This window comes from Apteryx mantelli, chromosome 3 (assembly GCF_036417845.1).
Source record: "Apteryx mantelli isolate bAptMan1 chromosome 3, bAptMan1.hap1, whole genome shotgun sequence".
Taxonomy (NCBI): domain Eukaryota; kingdom Metazoa; phylum Chordata; class Aves; order Apterygiformes; family Apterygidae; genus Apteryx; species Apteryx mantelli.
In genome coordinates, this window is record NC_089980.1 from 71727781 (window position 1) to 71750600 (window position 22820).

General features: G+C 41.1%; 1 protein-coding gene across 6 annotated transcripts in view; it reads left to right on the forward strand.

Moving 5' to 3' along the window:
* Nucleotides 1–22820, forward strand: part of HIVEP2 (HIVEP zinc finger 2) — a 149368-nt gene that overhangs the window by 123947 nt on the left and 2601 nt on the right. For all 6 annotated transcript variants that reach the window (XM_067293630.1, XM_067293633.1, XM_067293631.1 and 3 more), the window contains 5 exons: nucleotides 1080–6708; nucleotides 7438–7592; nucleotides 12742–12917; nucleotides 15546–15647; nucleotides 16213–17123. In XM_067293630.1, the coding sequence (XP_067149731.1) occupies nucleotides 1285–6708; nucleotides 7438–7592; nucleotides 12742–12917; nucleotides 15546–15647; nucleotides 16213–17123 (6768 nt within the window). In that variant the 5' untranslated portion in view covers nucleotides 1080–1284. The remainder of the gene's footprint in view (nucleotides 1–1079; nucleotides 6709–7437; nucleotides 7593–12741; nucleotides 12918–15545; nucleotides 15648–16212; nucleotides 17124–22820) is intronic.

Consider the following 22820-nt stretch of genomic DNA (forward strand, 5'->3'; position numbering starts at 1 on the left):
TTTTTACCTTTTTTCCTTGCTATTGTAAAATCATGGCTGTCTTTAAAATTCTCACTGTTTCATCCAGAATTCAAATACTGTACTTCTCTGTGAAAAACATACCTCTGAGCTTTTCCTCTTTGTAAGTAGAATTGTGGAAGCTTATTGCAGTTAAGCTTATAAAATGCTGTAAGCTGGATAGAAATGTTTCAACACACTTTAAAATCTAAAATGCTTAAGTCACATAAATACAGTTATAGCTCATTTCTGTGATGTGTATTAACTCTTGTGAAGTATTCTGACTAAAATTTAATATGTTTGGAAGATGGAGATGTGAAACTACCAATAGTAGTTGCATTTAGAATGCTTTTTTAATGTCTTTTTTTCTGTCTGTTTAAAAATAATTTAAAAGAGTGATCCACATTTTCTTGTAAAACCAATAAGATGCTCTAAGGTAAAAAAAGTACCTGACCTTTGCCATCTAAAAGGTAGTCATCTAGGATTTCTGCCTAGCCAACAGTGAGAAACAGGCATCTCCAGAGTGGAGAACCTTGTGCACAGACATCCCATATGTTTCAAGCATGCATCATGATATGGAAAGATTTCTCCTCTGGAAGTAATGATCACCCTTCTCTGACTTTAGAGGAAGCCCAGGTGACTAGAGTAGATGTCTGAATGGTAGATGTGTAATACTGGATAAGGTAACTCCCACCCACAGGGTTGGGATTCTGTATTTTCAGCAGTGATTTGCTGAAAGATCTTTGAAAGTAGGTGGTGGACTTTCTGAGAATCAAGCATCGTTAAACTGTCCCCAGCAAGCCTTAGAAAATTACTCTTCTCTTTGGAAAGTGTAGATCCTGGTTGTCTAGTCTTAGTTCTTTTACTGAGTAGTAGTGATTACACTTGTATGCAATCTCTGGAGCCAGTCTGTGTCTCTTCACAAAATGGGCTTTTGTGAAATGTAGTTACCTTTAGTGAGGTCCCTCAATATTTTTTTAATAAAAGGTTTAATAAAAGTGCAACTGACTGCATTGATATTATGTCGCATAGCTGTATTAATTGGTGTGGGGGTTTCTTTGCTTTTGTTTTTTTCCTTACAGATAGCTGTGTCGCCATGGAAGAGATGAAAAGAACCTTGCTCTAGTAGATCACAAATATCTCTGGGTCATTCTGCATCTCAGATAACAATGAAGAATGTTCAAAAGCTCTAATAAGTCTTTTCAAATGTATAATAAACTGTTTAGGAAAGTTCTTGCCATGAACAGAACTGTGTAATAATCACGTTAATGTACAGACACAAATCTAATGCCTATAGACTACTGCGTGGAAAGTTCCAAAGAGAAAGAGAAGTCTGTGAACTTGCAACAGCTCTGGAAAAATGGGAGCAACAATACTTTAAAAAGCACAGCTTTGGACACACTCCATGTGTCTTCACAGCTTTCAAGTGAACTAGCACTTAAGACCTTGTGTAACAAAATGGACTCTGGGGATACAGCTATAGGGCAAAAAGCTACCTCAAGGTCTGGAGAAACTGCTAAAGTACCAAGCAGATGGAGGCAAGAACATTCAGCTGTTATTAAGATGAGCACTTTTGGCAATCAAGAAGTACAGAGGCAACCACAAATAGATCACGAGCAAATTGGAAACACAGGATCAGCACAGCTTTTTAGCTCTGGGAAACTGGTATCATCAAATGAAGCTGCACAGCAAGTCACAGAGAAGCAGTATCCACAGCATCGTCCAAGTCCTTACTCATGTCAACATTCACTTTCTTTCCCACAGCATTCATTGCCACAAGGCTTCTTGCACAACATAAAGCCACACCAGAGTTTGGAAAGCCCTCCGTGGCAGTTTCCTAGCCACTTGCAATCAGTTGCCTCAGAGGACTTATTTCCTTTTCATATGCATAGCCATAGTGGAGGTTTCCTGAGGAAGAAGATTTCAAGTTTGAACCCTACATACAGCCAATATTCACAGAAATCTTTAGAACAATCAGAAGATGCTCACAAAAAAGAGCACAAACCCAAAAAGCCTGGCAAGTACATTTGTCCTTACTGTAATCGGGCTTGTGCCAAACCTAGTGTACTTAAAAAGCATATTAGGTCTCATACTGGGGAGCGACCATATCCTTGTGTTCCTTGTGGTTTCTCTTTCAAGACGAAGAGCAACCTTTACAAGCACAGGAAGTCACATGCCCATGCAATTAAAGCAGGATTGGTTCCTTTCACAGAGTCAGCAGTCTCTAAATTGGACCTAGATGCCAGTTACATTGATGTGGAAGCTGAAATACATTCGGATGGTGAACAGAGCACTGACACTGATGAGGAGACCTCACTCCTAGTGGAAGGGACTGACAAACTGAGCCCTGTCCCACAGTTTTCCTTGGACATTGCTAGCAGGAGCAGTTTTCACTCCTCCATGGAAGAATCCTTGGTGGGGCCAATGAAAGTACCCATTTTGATTATCCCTAAAAGTGGAATTCAGTTACCCAATGAGAGTTCGCCATATATTGGCTCTGATATGTTGCAAAACCCATCCCTAAGTACTAAGCCTGATGACTCTCATACAGTAAAACAGCGACTTGCACTAAGACTGTCAGAGAAAAAAGGGCAAGATTCTGAGCAGTCATTAAACCTTTTGAGCCCACACAGTAAAGGAAGCACTGATTCTGGTTACTTTTCCCGCTCAGAAAGTGCTGAGCAGCAAATAAGCCCTCCAAATACTAATGCAAAGTCTTACGAAGAAATCATCTTTGGGAAGTTCTATAGAATTAATCAAAGGACAGCACTAACAGTAGCCACAGCAAATCAGGAACACAGTTTAATGGGTAGAAAGGGCAAAGCAGAGCCACTACCTCTTTTAAATACCAGATTAGATATGAAGATGCTTGAGGAACATATTTCTCAGCTGACTCCAAATGAAGAAGAACTCATTGACCCCAGTAATTTGAACACTATTAAATCTCCACAAGTTTATACAGGCAGCAATACAGAATCCAGACAATCCCAGACTACCACATCATCCATCAAAAGTGAATCCAGCCTTTACCCAGCCAGTCAGCAGGGTGATGTGCCCGTCCTTCTAGAGCCCCCTGTTGATTCTTCTCCTCTTATTAGAAGTAACTCCATGCCAACCTCTTCTGCAAACAACTTAAATATTCCCCCATCCCTGAGAGGAAGCCATTCATTTGATGAGAAGATGACTGGCTCAGATGATGTATTTTACCCTGGGACAGTGGGAATATCCCACCAACGGATGTTGAGAAGACAGGCTGCCTTTGAACTACCCTCTGTGCAGGAGGGGCACTCAGATTCAGACTATCATGGAAGACCAGGGAAAAATATTATTGTTTCGTCCAGCAGACAAACAGCAGGTGACAAAGGGCCATCCTTAAAAGAGAAGAAAGCAGGAGACAAGACCTTTTATGACTATGATGCCAGTGGAAAGCACTACAGAAAATGGGAAGAATTTGAAGTTCAGAAGCAGAACTACAGGGACTCACCATCCCTAGGTGGAATAAACAAGGGAGGAGAGTACTTTGTTGATCCCCTTGGACAATCACAGGCAGTACCATCCATATATGGAACAACTTTTGAAAACAGAAAGCGCAGAAAAGAGAAGAGTGTTGGAGATGAGGAGGACAGTCCCATGCTTTGCAGCAGTACAACAAGCACCACTGGGGGAATTCAGCCTTTGGACTTTGATCCCAAATCCCAAATTCAGGATGTGCCAAGAAGCGGATTCGCACTTCAAGGCTTGGACAATGCTGCCCATTGCCATGCGGAGCGTTTTGAAATATGCAGGCCCTACTTGCAGTCTGGCAGCCCCGCAGCTTCTCTGGAAGATTCATCCTTAACTGCAGAACAAGAAAAGACTGCAGAATCACTGACTAGAAAGCCCCCTGGAAATGTCATCTCTGTCATTCAGCATACAAATTCATTGAGCAGGCCAAACTCATTTGAAAGGTCTGAATCTACAGAACATATTGCATGCCAGCAGGATAAGATCTATTCACCATCTGAAATATGCGAGAGTGAGATTTGTGAGTCCCCAATGAGCCCGGACCGAGCTCCACAAACAGAAAATGCTGACAACGTTAGTAAACCATCTCCATCCCAGCAACCTCAGCCGTATCATATGCAGCCCAGACTGGTTCGCCAGCACAACATACAGGTACCTGAAATTCGTGTCACAGAGGAGCCAGATAAGCCTGAGAAAGATAAAGAAATGCAAAGTAAAGAGCAGGAGAGACCCACTGAAGAATTCCAGTGGCCCCAGAGAAGTGAAACTCTTTCTCAACTTCCAGCTGAAAAGCTGCCACCCAAAAAGAAGCGCTTACGACTTGCTGACATGGAACATTCCTCTGGAGAATCCAGCTTTGAGTCCACAGGTACAAGCCTCTCTCGCAGCCCTAGCCAAGAAAGTAATTTGTCCCACAGTTCGAGTTTTTCAATGTCCTTTGAAAGAGAAGAAAATATAAAGTTCATCACACCTCCCAAACAAGATGAGTTTGGAAAACAGTCTGAGTTTTTAACTGTTCCGGCTGGTGCTTACTCACTTTCTGTCCCTGGACACCACCATCAGAGGGAAATGAGACGCTGCTCATCTGAACAGATGCCCTGTCCTCATGCTGCTGAGATCCCAGAGATCCGAAGTAAGTCCTTTGATTACGGGAACCTGTCTCACGCCTCTTCAGCTGGGACACCTTCTACTGCACTGTCGCCATCACGAGAAAGGAAGAAATGCTTCTTGGTTCGCCAGGCTTCCTTTAGTGGTTTTCCAGAGATTTCCCAGACTGACCAGAGTGCAGAACAAAGTATAAAGCAGGAGCAGATGGAACACGTACAGGCAGGGCTTCGGTCCTCCCAAGTTGCCTGGCATCACTCCCCTTCCTCTGTACTTCAGCCTGTTCCGATAGATGATTCTGGAAAACAGGTTGTTGGTTCTTGTGCTCAACTTAGTAGCAGCTCATCCCATCTGGCCCAGCAACAGCCTATTCTTGCAGACAGTCAGGAAATGTTAAGGACACCCTTAATCCAACAAACATCTTATATTCCTAACAAACATCCATCAGAGCAGCAGCAGCTCTTTGCACATCAGGAAAAAGTCCCATTTCCCCCTATTCATAACACCTTGTTTCAGTTCCCATATCCAGCTGTCTGCATGGTTCACTTACCACCATCTCAGCAGCCTGTCTTGTGGCAGTCGTGCACAGAACCTCTACAGAGACACTTCCAGCATCATTTTGTACAGCAGCTGCAAAAATCTTATGTCAAACAACCTTTCCAAACAGACGTTCCTCCAAGTTACCACCTGGAACATGCTCCAGAGCATATTGGAAGGAAACCAGCTGACTATGTGCAAGTAAAGGAGCAAGCATACCAGCATTACTCAGGAACATCTGGGCAGTATTCAAAAAGTACTCTTGCTAAGTACCAGCCAGACCATAGCATTAAACCAACAGATACCTCTGAGCAGCGTCTTCAGACAGGTTTTGATTCCCCAAGTGATGGATCCATACAGTCTTTGCCGGGAACTATTGTTCCTGTCAGGATTCAAACCCATGTGCCATCTTATGGTAGTGTCATGTACACAAGCATTTCCCAGATCCTTGGACAGAGCAGCAGTCCTGCAATTGTAATTTGTAAAGTTGATGAGACTGTTTCTCAAAGAACATTAGCGACAAATGCAACCATGCAAGGAATTGGATTTAACATAGCCCAGATGTTAGGTCAGCATGGAAGGCTAGAAAAATATCCATTGTGGAAAGTGCCGCAGACGCTACCACTTGGACTGGAACCCTCAATTCCCTTGTGTTTGACTTCCAGTTCTGACACAGCTTCTACCTTGGGAGGAAGCAAACGAATGCTTTCACCTGCCAGCAGCTTGGAGCTCTTCATGGAGACCAAGCAGCAGAAACGAGTCAAAGAGGAGAAAATGTATGGGCAGATAGTTGAAGAGCTAAGTGCAGTTGAGTTAACTAACTCAGATATAAAGAAAGATTTTCCAAGAATGCAGAAGCCTCAACTAGTACGACAGAGCTGTGCTACTGAGCCAAAGGAAAGTTTGCCATCCATGTCATCCTCTTCACCGCTGTCGTCCTCATCATCTCAAGATTTCCCACCTGTCAGCATGCCAACAGCTGATGCTTTCCCACTGAGCAGGGAGAAGCTTTCCAGTTTCGATTCCACATCATCAGGGCAAAAGTCCAGTGGCCCTTCAGAAGGAAGAGACTCACCAGAAGAATTAGATGTGGATGAAACAGCCTCAGATATGAGCATGAGTCCACAGAGGTCTTCATTGCCACCAGGAGAAATTCAGACAGAAGACCAGCTGAAACACCAAAAATTGCCTCTTGGGATGTTAGTCCAGATGGCATCCAATATGAGTGGGAAAGTCACAGGCTCAACCATTCTCCTAACTGATGTAGCAGATTTTCAGCAGATCCTTCAGTTCCCAAGCCTGCGCACTACTACTACTGTGAGCTGGTGTTTCTTAAACTATACAAAACCCAATTACGTTCAACAACCAAGCCTCAAATCTTCTGTTTATGCTTCATGGTGTATTAGTTCCTGTAACCCAAACCCATCTGGGCTAAGTACAAAGACCACTTTAGCACTTTTAAGGTCCAAGCAAAAAAACACCACAGAAATCTACACTCTGGCTGCTATGCACAGACCTGGAACTGGTAAACTGACATCATCAAGTTCATGGAAGCAGTTTGCTCAGGTAAATAAGAGGTTTTAAATATAATAAAATTAACATCTTTTTCATTGAAAAAATATTTTGAAACATAAGCTAATGATTTTTTTAAAAAAGCTCCAATGGGAAATCAGACATTGACATCTTCTGGTGACGAATTTTGAGCCTCAGTTTACCCCTCTGCAAACTCCAATATTTCTGTTCTATCTCTCCATTTTCAGAATCAGTTGTCAAAAATGAGGCTTTTAAAGTCCTCATTTCACATGTGTCAAAGCCTGATACATTATCTCCTTTTATTTTGTCCTTTGTTTTACTGTGTCCTGATTCAAGCAGTATACACAAACATCCATGGGGTTTCCTAAGTAAAGATTAAGCTGAAATTGGGTAAGGATCTTCAGAGCCCTTTAATGTCTTTTACATACTGAATCTTCCTCACGGACTCAGCATGGGGCCAGGGAAAGTTCTGTAATGACAATAAATGACCTTCTAAGGCTTTTCCATCTCTATTTTCCATGATTTTTTTTTCCTGGGGAAAGATACAGTTCTGTCTGTTCTGTCAAGACTCTTGTAAAAAATTGTCCATGCTGCCTTCTTTCTTATTCTCCATCAAATTGAATGGGACAAATTAATTCATCTTATAGAGTTGCACCAAAATGAGAGTTTGGCTTTGACCTGGATTGTTAAAAGTACTTGAAATGAAGTGTGCCTTTACTGTATGTTCCAGCAGTAACACCATTCCTTGACTTTGTTCTACAGATGAAACACGAGCCATTCTTCTTGTTTGGCAGCAAGCTTGAAAAGAAAGTAATGGGGAATATTATAAAAGAAAGAGTAAAAGGAGACATTCATGGAGATAAAGACATTACATCCAAACAAACTGAGCCGATACGAATTAAAATCTTTGAAGGAGGGTAAGAAAATGCAACTGGAAATTTCAAGCTCAGCCTGTCATTTTGAAGAGATTTGAAAATGAACATGAATGAATTAGGATGTAAACAGTGTCCTGTATTCCTGCCATGCATTGTAGCTCCCAGGCCTCTTCCTTTTTGTCTATATGTCAGTCTTACAACAAGCTACAGGGTACCTGTGTACTGACTCGTGGCTCTGCTTTGCTATTAGGACAATTATATTTTCTATCTGTGTGAGAGCCTTCACTCTAAATTGCTGCTTTCCTTATTTAGGTCATAAAGAAAAGATAGATGGTTAACATTTTGATATTTTCTATGTAATTTCTGTGTATTTAATGCTTTCCATGAAGACATCTTTCCATTTCTAGACTGTATACCTCCACTCACTTGAATGGGTTAGCTAGGCAAGCTTGATCTTAGTCTTACAATATTTTATTATTTACTGAAGTTGGATTTCAGATATAAAATGTAAGATGGCAGTGAAAACTGTGGTATTTAAGCCCAATCCATTGATTTGTCATATAAGGTTGATAAAATAATGTTTAATTTTACTGTGGCCATCTGTCACTCATGTGATAAAAAAATAAATAAATAGAAAAGAGAAGGAAAAAGGAGACCTGAAAGTCCATTAGCATTGTTTTGAGGCTTATGAAGCTTGTTATGAAAAGCAAATGAAATGCAGAGTTGATTGCCTCTTGCAGTATACTCTAAAGTGTAAGATATTGTTTTATTTCTTTTACAGAATTCTGAAGTGATATGATTAATTTTGCCAGTTTTTGGTAGTGAATACTCGAGTGGCTGAACGAGATAGGTTTTTCAGTCTTACCAAACACAAATGCTCTCACAACCATGTTTCCTTGGGGCAACTAAATAGGTTAGGATGGAGATGTGGTAAATTCTTACAACCCTTTCCTTCTGCCATCATTTTGTACTCTTTAACATCTTAATTATCTCTCCTTAACATTATATGTTCTGGCTCCCCTTTGATAGTCTCCATGAAACTAACGTTGACATTTCTCTGTAGTCTGCAACAATAAAAGGACATAGCCTACATCTTGCTTGAAAGACTGAAAATATTATTTAGGAGATTGGTGCAAGTCTGCCAGCCCAGACACCCTGATCCTGGGTATTCTGTATAGCTGTGCATTGTCCTTGTACCAAAGCCAGTAAGCTGGCTACAAAAGAGTGACCCAGATTCAGGGGTGAGCCTAAACGTACAAGAAATTTAAAGTGCTGCTGCTTAAACTCACACTCATTTTGAAGTATAAAATTTGCCTGCCTCCCATTGTGTATCATTTCTGAATTTGGATCACCTAGCTGAAGATAGTCTGCACTGATGTAAGCTGTGTGATGAGAAGTCAGAAGAGTAAAAGTGTGTTAAGAGAAGCAACTCAGAGAAGGATTCAGATCAGTGTGAACTGCAACAGATCACTCTGCAAAATGCCTCTACCATCTAACACCTTCTTTAAGAAACTTTGTATGTTACTTACACTCTCTTCAGTTTCCCTGTACACTAATAAGGTCTGTGAAATTGTTTGTGTACAGGGATATAACTCATGTGTCACCTAGGAAAGTCTCCTAGTAATGTTTGTCTGTATTTGGATATTCTTAGTGTAGAACAAAAAGTAAGAAACCTTGATGTGCATTTTAACTGCTGGAGTAGGGGGAGATGAATAATCTTTTCCTAGCTTATGACAGTCTCTAAATAACAGATTTCCCAATGGCAGCATCTAACCTGCAAAGCTACAATGAATGGGATGATGCAGTGTTAATGTGTCTGCTCTTTATAGATGTATTTCAGAACAATGTCAGAAAATCATCATTTTATAGTACATCTTGTAAGTATTGTTTGTGGAAGGGTAGATTCATTCTTTCTGTTAGTTTGGCAGTTTTTTTAATGGATCTAATATTCTTTTCCTGTTATGACCAAGTTCTTCATTGCTCTTGACTAATGAGTTTGTCCTTCTGTTCAGATTTTGGTTTATGATTTCTAGAAACTACTTTTCAATATGTTTTTCATGCTTGCTTACTTTTTGCTGTATGCAGAACTATTCTGTTCTGTTCTGGTCAATCTCATCTTTGTATCATATGAACACACTCGAGTAGTGCGTTGAACTACGTAAGAAATGTCTGTCATGTGTTTGTTCCACATTTTCTTCCCTAGACAGACAAGCATGCATGGCAGTAATCTGGTTTCAGCAGGGTGTTTTGGTTTATTTTTTGTTTGTCTTGAGGAGTGGGTTTGCTTAGGGCTCTTGATTACTTTTGTTTTGTTAGTGCAGAGAAGGCAATTCAGAATTGACAGCTGTGAAAGGTTTATGATCCTCCATAGGTCCCTTGGTGAGTTTTCAGCTGGTGGGAAAGTCTGTCTACCACACAGACAAGTGTCACTGTAGTTGTGCAGAGCTCCTTTGTGGCAGGGTAGTGGAGTCCTCATACAGCAGGTGGACAAAAAGCAAAGAGATAAGGTTGGGAGTCAGTGAGAAGATGAAGTTAGAGTGAATGGAGTTCAGCAGAAAGGCAGATGTCACAGCACATCATCACATCACTTGCTGCACCAAAGACAGTCAAGAACAATTCGTAAGCATCTCAGCAGAAGAGGATTTGAAGGAGAAAGCTAACAACCACATTGTTACCTCTGGCAGGTGGCTTGATTCAAATGAAATTATTTGAATCACAAAATCTGCTTTCCGTCACCTGAGGCTACAGAGCCCCGGTGGGATATGAAGCAGTATTCCTCAAAGAAAAGCAGCAATTTAAAGTGCAGTACTCGTGGCAGTACAGTTAGTTACTTGCAGTGTGAAGTGAAAAGAAGGGAAGGGTAGGGCAAACATTCCAGCTCATCGGACGTCTTGCTTAATGACATTATCAGCTTACAACAAGAGTTCACAGCTTGCTCTGTTACATCTACCAGTAATGGGCTCTATTCGAAAATCCTCAATATAATAACATTTTGGATAGAAATTGCATGACTCTGAGGCTTGTTAATGCCTTTTAAACTCCAGAGCCTGGTTCAAATTGAGCGCAGAGCAGCAGTGACCATAGTCATTAGATGAAAGCTGGATGGTGGGAAAAGTGAAATTACTGAAAGCTCTGAGAGAGGCACAAGTAAGATCTAATATTCCTAGGGCTAGGAAAGATCTTCACTATTGGGTCCATCTTTTAATGCTTCAGTGTTTGGTCCATACCTTCCTTAAATGTCAAATTTGTATGTGTCATTTCTCTTACAGTTATTATGGTGACGTATACTTAGAGAGTCAAGGTCAGTTGTGCCAAAAAACATATATTTGAATGACAAAGAGACAGTTCTTGTCAATTGTCCTTGTGCCCAATAAGCTCCAACAGGTGAGAGAAGCAGATGGAATTAAGAGGTCTGTCAGAAGAACATCAGAGATTAAACAACAGAAAAGTAGATGTTGTAACACAGCATTTATCTCTCCAGTATCAATCAGGGGTGATTTGGTAGACTTCATCCCAGCAAAATCAGACTGTAAGGAGAGATGAATAAGAAGATAAGATGGCAGTCTTTCAAACAGTAACAGACATTTTTTTCTCTGTGGGAGAAAGCCTGGAGGTGGTTGATGAAGCAGTGGATAGAGAGATGACTAGGAGTCATTGGCATGTGAAGATGAGCACTGAAGGAGAACCTGGGACTGGGGCGGACAGAAAAAGCAGAATTCCTGAAATGTTATGTAAGCTAAACTGCTAGAGTGAGGGCTGAATACTAAATGACACCAGACTAGACCAGTTTTACCCACGGTCCCAGGGACAATGAAGGAAAGGGGAAAGGGCCAACATTGTTGGAAAAGAGATAAAAAAACATGGATTTTGACATCCACATTTGAAAGTAGGAGCTGATTTTTTAGTGGATAATGAGATGGACATGAGAAGGAGACAGTATTTTAGGTATTTGCAGGATATTTGCTTTAGTATTTAAATTGCCAGTGATATTGCTGAACATAAGGAAGAAGTGTTCATCTAAAAAAAAATAGATTTGAAAAATGTTTCATCTTGGTAACCCCAAAATTGCCACTTGCTTCTTGCAGAGTTATCGTCTCATTAACAGAATCTTTCACACAGTCCCATATTTATTTAAAGTGCTGACTGTCAGTACTAACGATATTTTGTGGGCTGTGCATCCTCAGGGTCACTAAAAGTAATATGTGCTCCTGTGGGAAAGGGCAGTGGAGGAAAGAGGGCAGACAAAGTATTATTTCCCAGTTCTTGCACTTTCTCAGTTTTACTTCTGGTGAGTCAGGCTGAAATCCATCCTTCTCTGGGATGCCCTGTACTCTTCAAACCTCAGAGCAGTCGGAGCAGATCTTCTGGACCCTTACTGTCTTTTAGGTTTTAGTGTTAACACTTTATTGTGATAACTAAGGAAATGTGAAGCTTTACATAGATTTGCATGTCTTATTTATTATCTAACTACAGACAATGTAATCAGCAAAAATATCATGGAACACTTATGCTTGTAATAAAAAAAAATCCTTTAACAATATTCTGTTAAGTATACAGGTTGGAAGTTTCCCATTTAATTTCTAGAACAGCGTGTATCTGAGTGAACACAGGCCCGTTGGGGATGGATCCATCTTCAGGAACTTGAGGCATCTGTAGTGTCAATGTTGTTCATCCTTGCTAGTCATCTGCATTCCCTTTATGCTTACTGGGAAGAAACGGGCATTTCCAGGATGTGATTTATCTGATCCCAGGCAATAAATATGCTAAAATAGTTCAGATGAATCATGCCACAAAACAGCCTCTGTTTTCAATGATGGTAGATGTCTGCATTGTGCAAGACTTTAGTTAGATGAATTTAATCCAACCTGTAGAGTCATATTTGGAGTTGTGCTTGTCTATATGAACAGTAGCTAATCTGTTTCTTGGCAGATTATCCCCATATTGCAGCCCTTTGGTCTAATGTTAAAAAATAACTAACATATGCAAACACATTCAAACTACTGCATTCTCTGAAAGGCAAATACTTTGTGAGTTCCAGCCTGAAAATTCAGCAGTTTCCATGGACTTCTGTGGAAGTTTTATGATGAGATATATACAGGATTGGGATCATGAGCAGATGTATAGAGATCTTTTTTATGCGTATATATGACTTACTGGCCATATGATTTAAATGCTTGCTCTCTTCCAATAGGTATAAATCAAATGAGGATTATGTCTATGTCAGAGGCCGTGGCCGAGGAAAGTACATTTGTGAAGAATGTGGAATTCGTTGCAAAAAGCCAAGCATGCTCAAAAAACATATCCGCACTCATACCGATGTCCGGCCTTATGTATGCAAGTTGTGCAATTTTGCCTTCAAAACTAAAGGTACTTGACCCTTTTTGTGAACTCTTGACCTTCCCAAACAAATCTAGAGCTATTTTGCCATCTAGGACCCAATCATTCTTTTCAATCATGGAGAAAAAAATTTTCCTCAAAACAAAATTATTGTGTTTATGGATGCAGGACTCCATGAGAGAGATTTTTTTCTTGAATTTAATTGATCCAGAGATTATGTGAGACTCTGAGTCTCCTTGGAAAGCTTCATTAAGAGCTATAGGCTCTTGGCTGGTCCATCTGTCTGCAAAGAAAATGTAGTGGTGTAAGAATTGCCCTTACAAATAATACTTTCTGCCAAAATTGTTACACGGTGCAAACTTTAATTGCAACGATACTCAAATGCTACAGGGAGAGTATACTTGTTATGACATAATGTAGAAGCAGAGCATCAGCTGCAGAGGAAAACATGCCTTCACGGGCTTTACAGTGGGTCAGTTTCAAGTTTATAAATAATGTATGTCTCCCAGATGGGCCACTCCATCCACTGTGGCATTAATTATGAATAGAGATCTGATAGCTTGTGTTCACATGTATTTATCAGCACTGAAAAAAGCTTCCATTTGTCACCCTGAGGCCACAGTTAATGATATTCTTTGGAATTAGGATTTGCCTTGCAACTATATCCTTAAAAGAAAAAAAAAACCTTTTCTTTGGTAGCAATTTTTTGTAGTATAACCCAAATGAGCCTAATCCTCTCAGTTTCTTAGCTTGGCTTTGACAGACAAAAGAAATGGATTCTGGTCCCAGTGCCGTGAATTTACTTGAAGGGGGAGGGGGGAAGTTAGAGGAAATTTCTCCTGAGATCTCAGTGAAGCTTCATGGCTGTTTTGAGGATTGAGGATTGTAATAGTTTCCATGACGCCAGCACTTTTTCCTCTGCCAAAGATGGGAATAGCTGATGGATGGTAGTAGACCCATCAACCTAATTTAAGATGAGAACCTTCATGGGGGTGTAGAGACAAAGACAAGGAGCTACTCACTGTAATCCCAAAGGACCATCTGGTGAACAGTTCTCAGATCACTGTTTACATTTGACACTGCAGGAGAAATGGATCTTGAGGAGAGACTTGAAGGAGGATTGTGGTTTTGCAGCTGTGTTCAAAGAGGACATTCCAGGCAGAAGAGATGGCATGGAAATAAATGTGAAATCGCTAGCTGAGGCTGGCATTTCTGGCAGAGAAGAAGAAACAGGGTGGTGTGCTATTGCACAAGAGGGGGATGAGTAGGAAGGAACTAAGTTAGCCTTCAAAGTACCAAGAACTGTTTAACTGATGTGTTACTGTTCAAGGGCAGTTGTCAGCCTCATAATTATTGTTGCTATTTTGCTGAGAACAGCAGGGGCCAGATCTTCAAAGGTACTTTGGTTTCATTATCCACCTTGAGCATTTAGCCATCCAGAGACATCAGTGGCTGAGTTAGACTTTTCATGCAGTGCACAGAAAATGACACAGGCACACCTAATAAGGAGCTCTTTTGAGACTGAGAAGGGAGTCCTTTGAACTAGCTAGGAGGAAAGGAGCTTTGAGGGCTTCTAAACACAACTCCACTGCCCAATAGAGCAGTACGGTGTTCCTGCACCCAGACTGCATGTGACATATATACCATCTGGAGATACTGATTTGGGTCCCAAAAGCAACATAGGTACATCCACACAGCACTGTGCTTGAGCTAAGAAGTGCCACCTCACAGTAGTAGGTTGGGTTTGCCTGCACCATGCTTTTCTTGTTGGATGCTGCAGATGTGACTTAAGTGACTAATGGATTAGAGTGATACTCTTGTTTCTCTAGCTTGTGCTCTTTCTGCTCAAGATTCTTTGCCGTGAAATGTCTCTGGGGGCTAGTCTCAACCCAGTTTTCTTATCTGTGAAAAAACAGACCATAAGCAACACTCCAGAAAGTCAATAGTCTAGTGTTAAATTGCTCCCTCAGGGATGAAGATCTGATTTCAAATCCCTGCTGTGTCTGGCTCAGATCCGTACTCCAAAGCAGGGAGCTGAACCTGGGTTTCCCACATCCCAGGTGAATGCCGTAAATACAGCTACTCTCAGTTCAGAGATTACAGTTAGACAATAAACTCACATAGAGAAATCTCCACTAAGTGTCTTCTTTATGGCTTACATTTGCTTCAAAATGCTTCAAACACACTGAAGGTTTGGAGCCTACATGTGAACTAGATGGGAAACTACTTAGCTTGAGAGTGGCACTGTGAAAGCAGGACTATGAGCCCTGAACGGTTGGTGTGCATTGGAGTTACTTTGATGCCCAGGCTGTTTGTACATATCACAGACAAACACTGAGCCCAGGGATAGATAACATTCAACCGCAAGTTTTTGAGATTGCTGGGGCACCTAAATGTCATCTGGAAAATTGGAGAGATGCCTATATACCTCTCAGGCCCTGAGTATAAGTTTATTTGGACATTTTTTTGAAGATATGAAATCCCACTCTCATTAAAACAGGCTCTGAGGGCAATGGGATGGATGAGTCAGTCCTGTCTGCTTTTTTTTTAAAGCTAAAAACCCTGTTTGCAGGATAAGAGAGTTAAGATACACCAAAAACTGACTTGGAAAGTGCTCTTTGCTGTTGTCAGTTAATGAGACCCATCTCTGATCCACAGGAAATCTGACAAAACATATGAAGTCTAAAGCACACATGAAAAAATGCCTGGAGCTTGGAGTATCAATGACATCTGTAGATGATGCTGAAACTGAAGAAGCAGGTATGTCGGAATGATTTAATTTAGTTGGAATGGCCTCTGGAGTATGCAAATAACTCATTGCACTTTAGCACAGTGTCTGACATGGGATTATGTATTAGGAATATTTAGGGCATTTTTTAATTAAGAAACATCTTTTTAACAAACAGGAAGTATAAAAAGTGGATCAGATCTATTTGTCTGCCTTATATTTTTTATTACAGTACATGAGGAGGAACTAGAAATAAAAATGTGACCTGTTATTTGTCATCTGTCTCATACAAAGTTCCAAATCTTTTCTATTTAAATGTGAGAGTTGACATCATTCAGAGAAGTTGAAAGGGCATAGTGGGTAGGGTAAATTTGCATTGTATACTTCCTTTTCCACAGGAATGAATTTGAGTATAAAGTTTGAGAATATTGTTATGAAAAATTACAGTTTGAGACTGTTAAGAATGGCTGTATTCAGCCATTCCCCATGAAGAGCATCCAGACATAGCAACAGACGTTCTGGGTAGGGACGAGTGTGGCATCAGGCCTAAAAAGTGTTGTGTTTGCTCACCATTTTGACTTGCTGTGGTTATTTCAGAAAACATGGAAGACGTGCACCAGGAGGCAGAGAAGAGTAACAACTTGGCAGGCATATCAGCAGAGCATCAGTTTTCTGATGCAGAGGAGTCAGATGGTGAGGATGGCGATGATAATGACGACGATGATGAAGATGAGGATGATTTTGATGATACTCAGGGAGACTCAACACCAAAAACAAGATCAAGAAGCACCAGCCCGCAGCCCCCTCGGTTCTCCTCGCTGTCGGTGAACTCGGCTGGGGCGTCACAGGGGGCTTCCCCTGAGGGCTCCCTCTCCATGGGACACTCCTCCCTGATCAGTTACTTGGTCACCTTACCTAGCATTCAGGTTACTCAGCTTATAACACCAAGCGACTCATGTGAAGACTCACAGATGACAGAATATCAGAGGTTTTTCCAGAGTAAGAGTACTGATTCAGAGCCCGATAAAGACAGGTTAGACATACCTAGTGGCATGGATGAGGATTACATGCTTTCATTAGACCCCAGTTCGTCTCCTAGGGACCTCTCACCTTCCAGTCGACACTCATCACCCAGCTATGATTCTTCACCATATAGAGATAATTCACCAAAGAGGTATTTAATGCCAAAAGGGGATTTGTCACCCCGAAGGCATCTGTCACCCCGAAGAGATATTTCACCCATGCGACACCTTTCTCCACGGAAGGAGGCTGTGCTGAGGAGAGAGTTATCACCAAGACGGGATGTTTCACCTAGACGTCACCTATCACCAAGGAGACCAATGTCACCAGGGAAAGATGCGTCTGTTAGAAGAGATTTGTCTCCTAGGCGAGAGAGGAGATATATGGCCTCAGTTAGAGCAGCGTCTCCCAGGAGAGGCTTATACCATAATCCAGCATTGTCCATGGGTCAATATTTACAGTCAGAATCTATTCCATTGGGGCATTCAGTAAGTATGAAAGAGTATTTTCACTCCTGTTGTCAAAGCCATTGCTCTTATCTAATCTGCACATAATATTTAAAAAAAAAATCTTTATAGCTTTGTAGAAGAAATCATAAGCTTTAAACTTCAGCAGGACTTCTTGGAAAGAATACAAGAAATTTAGAATAGATACGGACCAGGTCAGGACTTTGATTCAGTTAGATGTAATGTAGTAAGCCTAAGGGTCAAATCTTCACTTGGTGAAAATCAGAGTAGCTCCATTAACTTCAATGAAATTAGGCTGGCCTACATTAACTGCCCCTGTCATTATTTTAAAATGGCCCAGGAAGCTTACATGGCATGTGGGCTTGTTACTGCACTGTAAAACCTTTTACCTTCCAGACTGTCAGATGGGATTGAGCCCAGAGCAGGGCATAAGGTCCTGATACTGCAGTACAGAGTGCATCACTGAAATACTGGTTAATGGAATGAAAACACTAAAATAAACAGAACCCCTTTGAAAAGCAGGGTGCCCATCTAGATCAGGATCTGCAACTGGAGCTTAAAGGATGATATCGTGTGATGGGAGTAGACAGCTGTCTGCCCCTCAGAAAGCACCATCACAACTGGCTGTTTCAGCAGGGACACAACCGTCTGAGTGGAAATGGAAATATGCAAAACTTGCACAGCTGCCGTCTGTGCTGTTCCCTTTCTGTAAATAAGCTCCCAGAAACTGCCGACTTGGCACGTTTCACAACCCCTAACAATCACAAAGCACTCTTTCCTCAAATAAATTTAGTCTTTAGAGTTAAGGAATTGCCTCACAATTAATGCATTTATTTATTTATTTAGTATGCTTCCCCTAGCTACATTTGATGCTGCTGCTGTCTCACTGCCTGCCTCATTAACCCATATGTGTTGATTCAGTCTGGGCAAGCTGTAACAGGCTTCCTTTCTGTCAGAGTACTCTGACAGGGCTCCTACCTCCCCTCCTTCCTCCTGAGAGGGCTGTCCTCCCCTCTTTTCCATCCTCAGTCTTTTTTGCTCTTCGTATAATTATAGCTCTTCTCTGTAGAGGAGGAGAATTGAACCCTGAGCTCATAGAAGTAGCATTTCCAGAGCTGTAGATGAGTTTGTGCAACTGGGCTGGGGAAGGGAGGCTTGGGAGGGCACATCACCAGAGAGCTCCTGGAAATGACATGATCACTGCATAACAGAGAGGATAAAAATCCAGCCACTAGTTGTATTGACAAAGTAAGGAAGCACAAGGAAAGGAAAAATAGCCACTAGTTTAGTAGTCACGATAACTTTGTATCAATTTTATGAGACACTACAGCTGACACTGTAGAGAGAACCCAAGTCCCTAATATCCCATGAGAGACACTTCCACTGGGCTCCTGTAATAGAGATTTTGGATGAGTGATGCTACTGGCAAAAGGGTAAGTAAGAGTCACCCTTGGCGATCTGACAGTTCTTGCTGTATGGTTTGTCTTGTGTGTTATGCACGCCTTCCAGCAAGGCATTTAGCACATTATAAGGACTCTTTTAGCACCCTTAGTTCTTTTTTTTGGAAAGTGCTCTTCACCTTACCAGATGGGCTTGTAACACTTAGCTTATTTTTGAGGTAGGATCAAGCCTCATGCAGTTAAAAAAACGATGTAAAAGATCGTTTGTCCTGTGAAGGGCATCACTAACTCAGTGGCACCTTGAGTGTTGTTAGATAGAAGTGTAGACATGATTATGGTTGGTCAGTCACTGGGACCTGAACACAAGCATCTCTGGAAGGAGCACCCAGGCAAATCTAAATGAGGGAATAAGATGTGAGGATGGTTGCCCATCACAATGAACTACCGCAAGGAGGGAAAGATAGATCCTGCACCTCTTCATGCTTTTCTGGAAAACATACTTTAGCCAAACGGAAGTTAAACTTTGATGAAACACAAGTTATTACAGTCAGTGTGTGCGATGACAAATAACACCTGAGCTTACTCTAAATGAAAACCGTTAGAGGAGCAAAAAGAATGAAGGCTGTTTTTCACTTTCAGAAAAGTGAATCCAGCAAATCACAACATAATTAGCAACTGCATCAGTGATGCAGATTCCAGTTTACAATCCTACTTCCTCTTTGTGAACTGCATTGGGTTCCCAGTCCTTGGAGGAATGAGTACTTTTGTGCTTCTGGTGCCTGAAAGTACCAAAAGAAGAGGCCAGTCTTCTTTGTTCTCCACTGAAAATGATATATTTGCTCTATTCTCTTTGGCCAGTGTTGATCGGGTTCCCCTTTGTTTCTTGACCCTGAATGTTCATGCACTTTAGTGGTCCTGTGCAAACAGCTTGTGCAGTGCTCTGGCATTGAAAGCACCGTATAGAAAGCAAATGAAATTGTCTTCATATGACCTACAAAAATAGTTATTTTTCCCATGCTGTTTTCCACTTCCTAAAGAAACAAAGAAAAAAATAATTTTTTTCCTTTGGCTGTTAATAGCAAGATACACTCTTGCAACAAGATACTCTCTCCAAAGTAACCCAAGACTCTGGTTGATGCTGGTGCACATTTAGCTTTGGCAAGTTAAATGGCTGTCTTTAAATTTAAAGACATATCTGTATTTCTCTATTCAATCAGGATCTTCTCTTCTGCCAGTGCCAGGGGTTTCTTTCCTTTCTGAGGAGCTGGTGCCGTTATCAAAGAGCTTTGATTCTTCTCCCCTATCATTTTGTACCAGTCCTGAGAGAAGAAAGGAGGAGAGATGGGAAGGCTGTTTTTGTTCTGCTTGGGTGCATCTGCATTAGCATTTTAGTTTGGATGAGGAATGTGCTTTGTAAGTGAATGTCTTTACTGTCACATTGCAGCAGCCTTGGAGTAAGTGACCTGGATTGCTTTCAGATGAAATTAAACCAGAAAACATGCTTCAGGAGTGCACTAGGTACATTTAAACTGAGTGGGCTTTAAAGTCAATGAGAAGAGACTACAGGGTTAGTCCAAAGTAACCTTCCCCTCCCACCCCACAACACATATACTGTGAACATCAGATCTAGCATCAACTGTTTCACTCTATTCCTGCTCTTTTCCACTCCTAGTGCAGCCCATTGCTTCCTAATGTGGACCAGAACTTTTGCCTCTTCTTCACTTCCCAGGACTAACTACAAGTACACTGTGAATATATATTGCTGTGGGCAGTACATATTTGTCCCTGGCAACTTTTTTAATTTCTAGGGGGAAATGAAGTTTGAGGTTTTTGTTTTGGTTTGGGTCTCCCCCTCACTGACTGTGACACAGGCTCTCTGCCAGAGTTTTCACAAGCAGTTACTGAGACTAGGGAATAATTCCCTAGGGAATAGGGAATAGGAAATAGGAAGGACTAGCAGTTCACTTTATCAGTGTAGAATTTACCTAGAACCTGCTTGTGATTCTGTTTTGTTGTACCTGTCATTCATTTTGAAGTCCAAAGCATCTCGATATATTCCGAAGGACTGAAGCAGGCACCTCTAAATCCACTTGAAAGTCAATAGGACTTAAGGTCCTTTGACATACTGATATGAAGTACCTCCCCAAATACTGAATGTTTTATCATCTTGAATGAAATGCATTTCTGTACAGAGGGTCAGCATACAACTTCTAATGTTCATGTAAACGATAAATAGGTCCACTGGTGTATGTGGTCCGCTATAGTGCATTCCTGATAGGACTGCAGATTGAGCTGATCGTGAAACTGAAGTCCGCAAGGATTTGTGTTTACTTTATTATGCAACATTTTTGTTACCAAGCACATCTGTAATGTGCTCTATCATTGAATTTCCCAAGGGAGTTCAACATTTTCTGTTTTTTAACTTGAAAAAGCCCCAAGTACATTGAGATGTGGCAATCAAAGAGATTGTTTCTTGCTTGCCATTTTGTTGCAAGCTGTGATCTGAGGGGACCTGGAGCTGCTGGGAGGATGTTCTATGATGGTTGTCTGACTTTTTGAAATTTGATCTTCCTCTTAATCCCCTATAGCCTCTTTTTGCTAATGTACGAGATGGAGGGCAAACCGTATTTTGTCTCTCAGATACCTAGGAGTTGCATGAAGTTGGATATAGCTGTGTACAGGGATATGGTGTGGAAGTCTATCTTTATGAACAGGTCACAGAATTTAGTGAAGACCTCCTATAGAATATTGTTGTGTGGAAAATTGCATGTCATCTGGAATTGGAGGGAAATATTGCTAAATTGCATGGATAGCAATCCATTCTGGCTGTACAGAAAGAAGATACTGTATTGTTGTCAGTGTTGGGATCTAATACTGTCAAACAGAATAAACGCTTTGGATTTTTAGGATGTACGTTAAGAGATATCCTCTAATATTCAGTCTCTTCCCCTGTATATATATATATGTGTTTGTCTGTTTGTAGGGATTAAAATGTTAGATATTTGTAAAGGAAATAAAACCAGGGTAAAAGGTATGAACAATTATTAATGCCTATAACTATGTTGGCCCTTTCAAAACTTACCTGCCAGAGCTACAGAAAGATAATCCAATATGTGTTCAGCTAAGTTTGGAAGGGATCCAGTGGACAAGCACACACTGCCACTGTATATGCAAAAATTGAGCTTATGAGATATATTTGATGATACTGCTGATCTTCAAGTGTGTAGCAGTTTCTCTCATGTTAGCCACCTCTGTCCTACAAGGACAGACTGTTGCTCTATCCCCTTTTGAAACTGTGGCAGGGTACAACATGAAGCCAGCATCTTTCTCAAATAGAGATTTATGTGTGACGAAGTTCATTCTTCTAAGTTTTCCTCCTTTTTTTTGTTGCCTTTGCTCTGTTTCCTGAACCCAAGTTCACACTGGATACAATGATGGCACATAGATGCACATAAGATGCATCATGGCTTAGGAAACAGTCAAGGGGACAGTAGGACTGAGAAACAGGTTGACAGACCAAAGACGTAAAAAAAAAAAAAAAAAAAATGGAGCAAGCAACTGTGCAGAGGTGAGGTTAGCAACAGCAAGGATTGACGGTGAACCATGCCTTGTGGCTTGGCAACTTCAGTTTATTCCATAAGCTTTTACCCATTCAGCAAGATAATGTGCTGTCGCTGTGCTTTCTTATGATGGTTTCTCTTTTATGAAACTTAAGTGTCTCACCTTCTGTATAGGAAAAATCCCAACATAGGATATTCTCTGAATGTAACATCTTCTATAACATCTCATCTCTTTGAGTCTGATGATTATGGGTCACCCTGCCTGTCTTAACATCGATTTATATTGAGCAGGACAAAGCATCTGAGCACTGTGAGATTCAGCCCCTGGGTAGCACAGAAACTGAGTCTTTAATTGCCCCCTAAACCAATTCCCCAGTACGGGATCAAGAGGTTTTTTAATGCCTTGAGAGGGAGGACTTTCCAGCAATGAAATGCTGCTGCTTTAATGCATTGGCATTTAGCAGCACAGTCCTCAGGCTGCCACACCAAGACTGTGGGTAGTAGCAATACAGCTCTTGAGCAATTGATAGGTGTTTGGTCAAATTTCAGAGCAGAGATGAGCATTTTTGTTCATTTGTTTTCCTGTGGGAATCCCTGAGAGTTGTGTGGCCAAATCCCACATGCCATTATGAAAATGTCATCCTGCACTTCTGTCATTGTTAGTTCTCTGGTCAACAGTAAATGATTCTTTGTCATCAGATGGAAAACAAATTTAAAAAGTTAAGAATGAAAAAAGGAGAAACCCAAAGACATAGCTA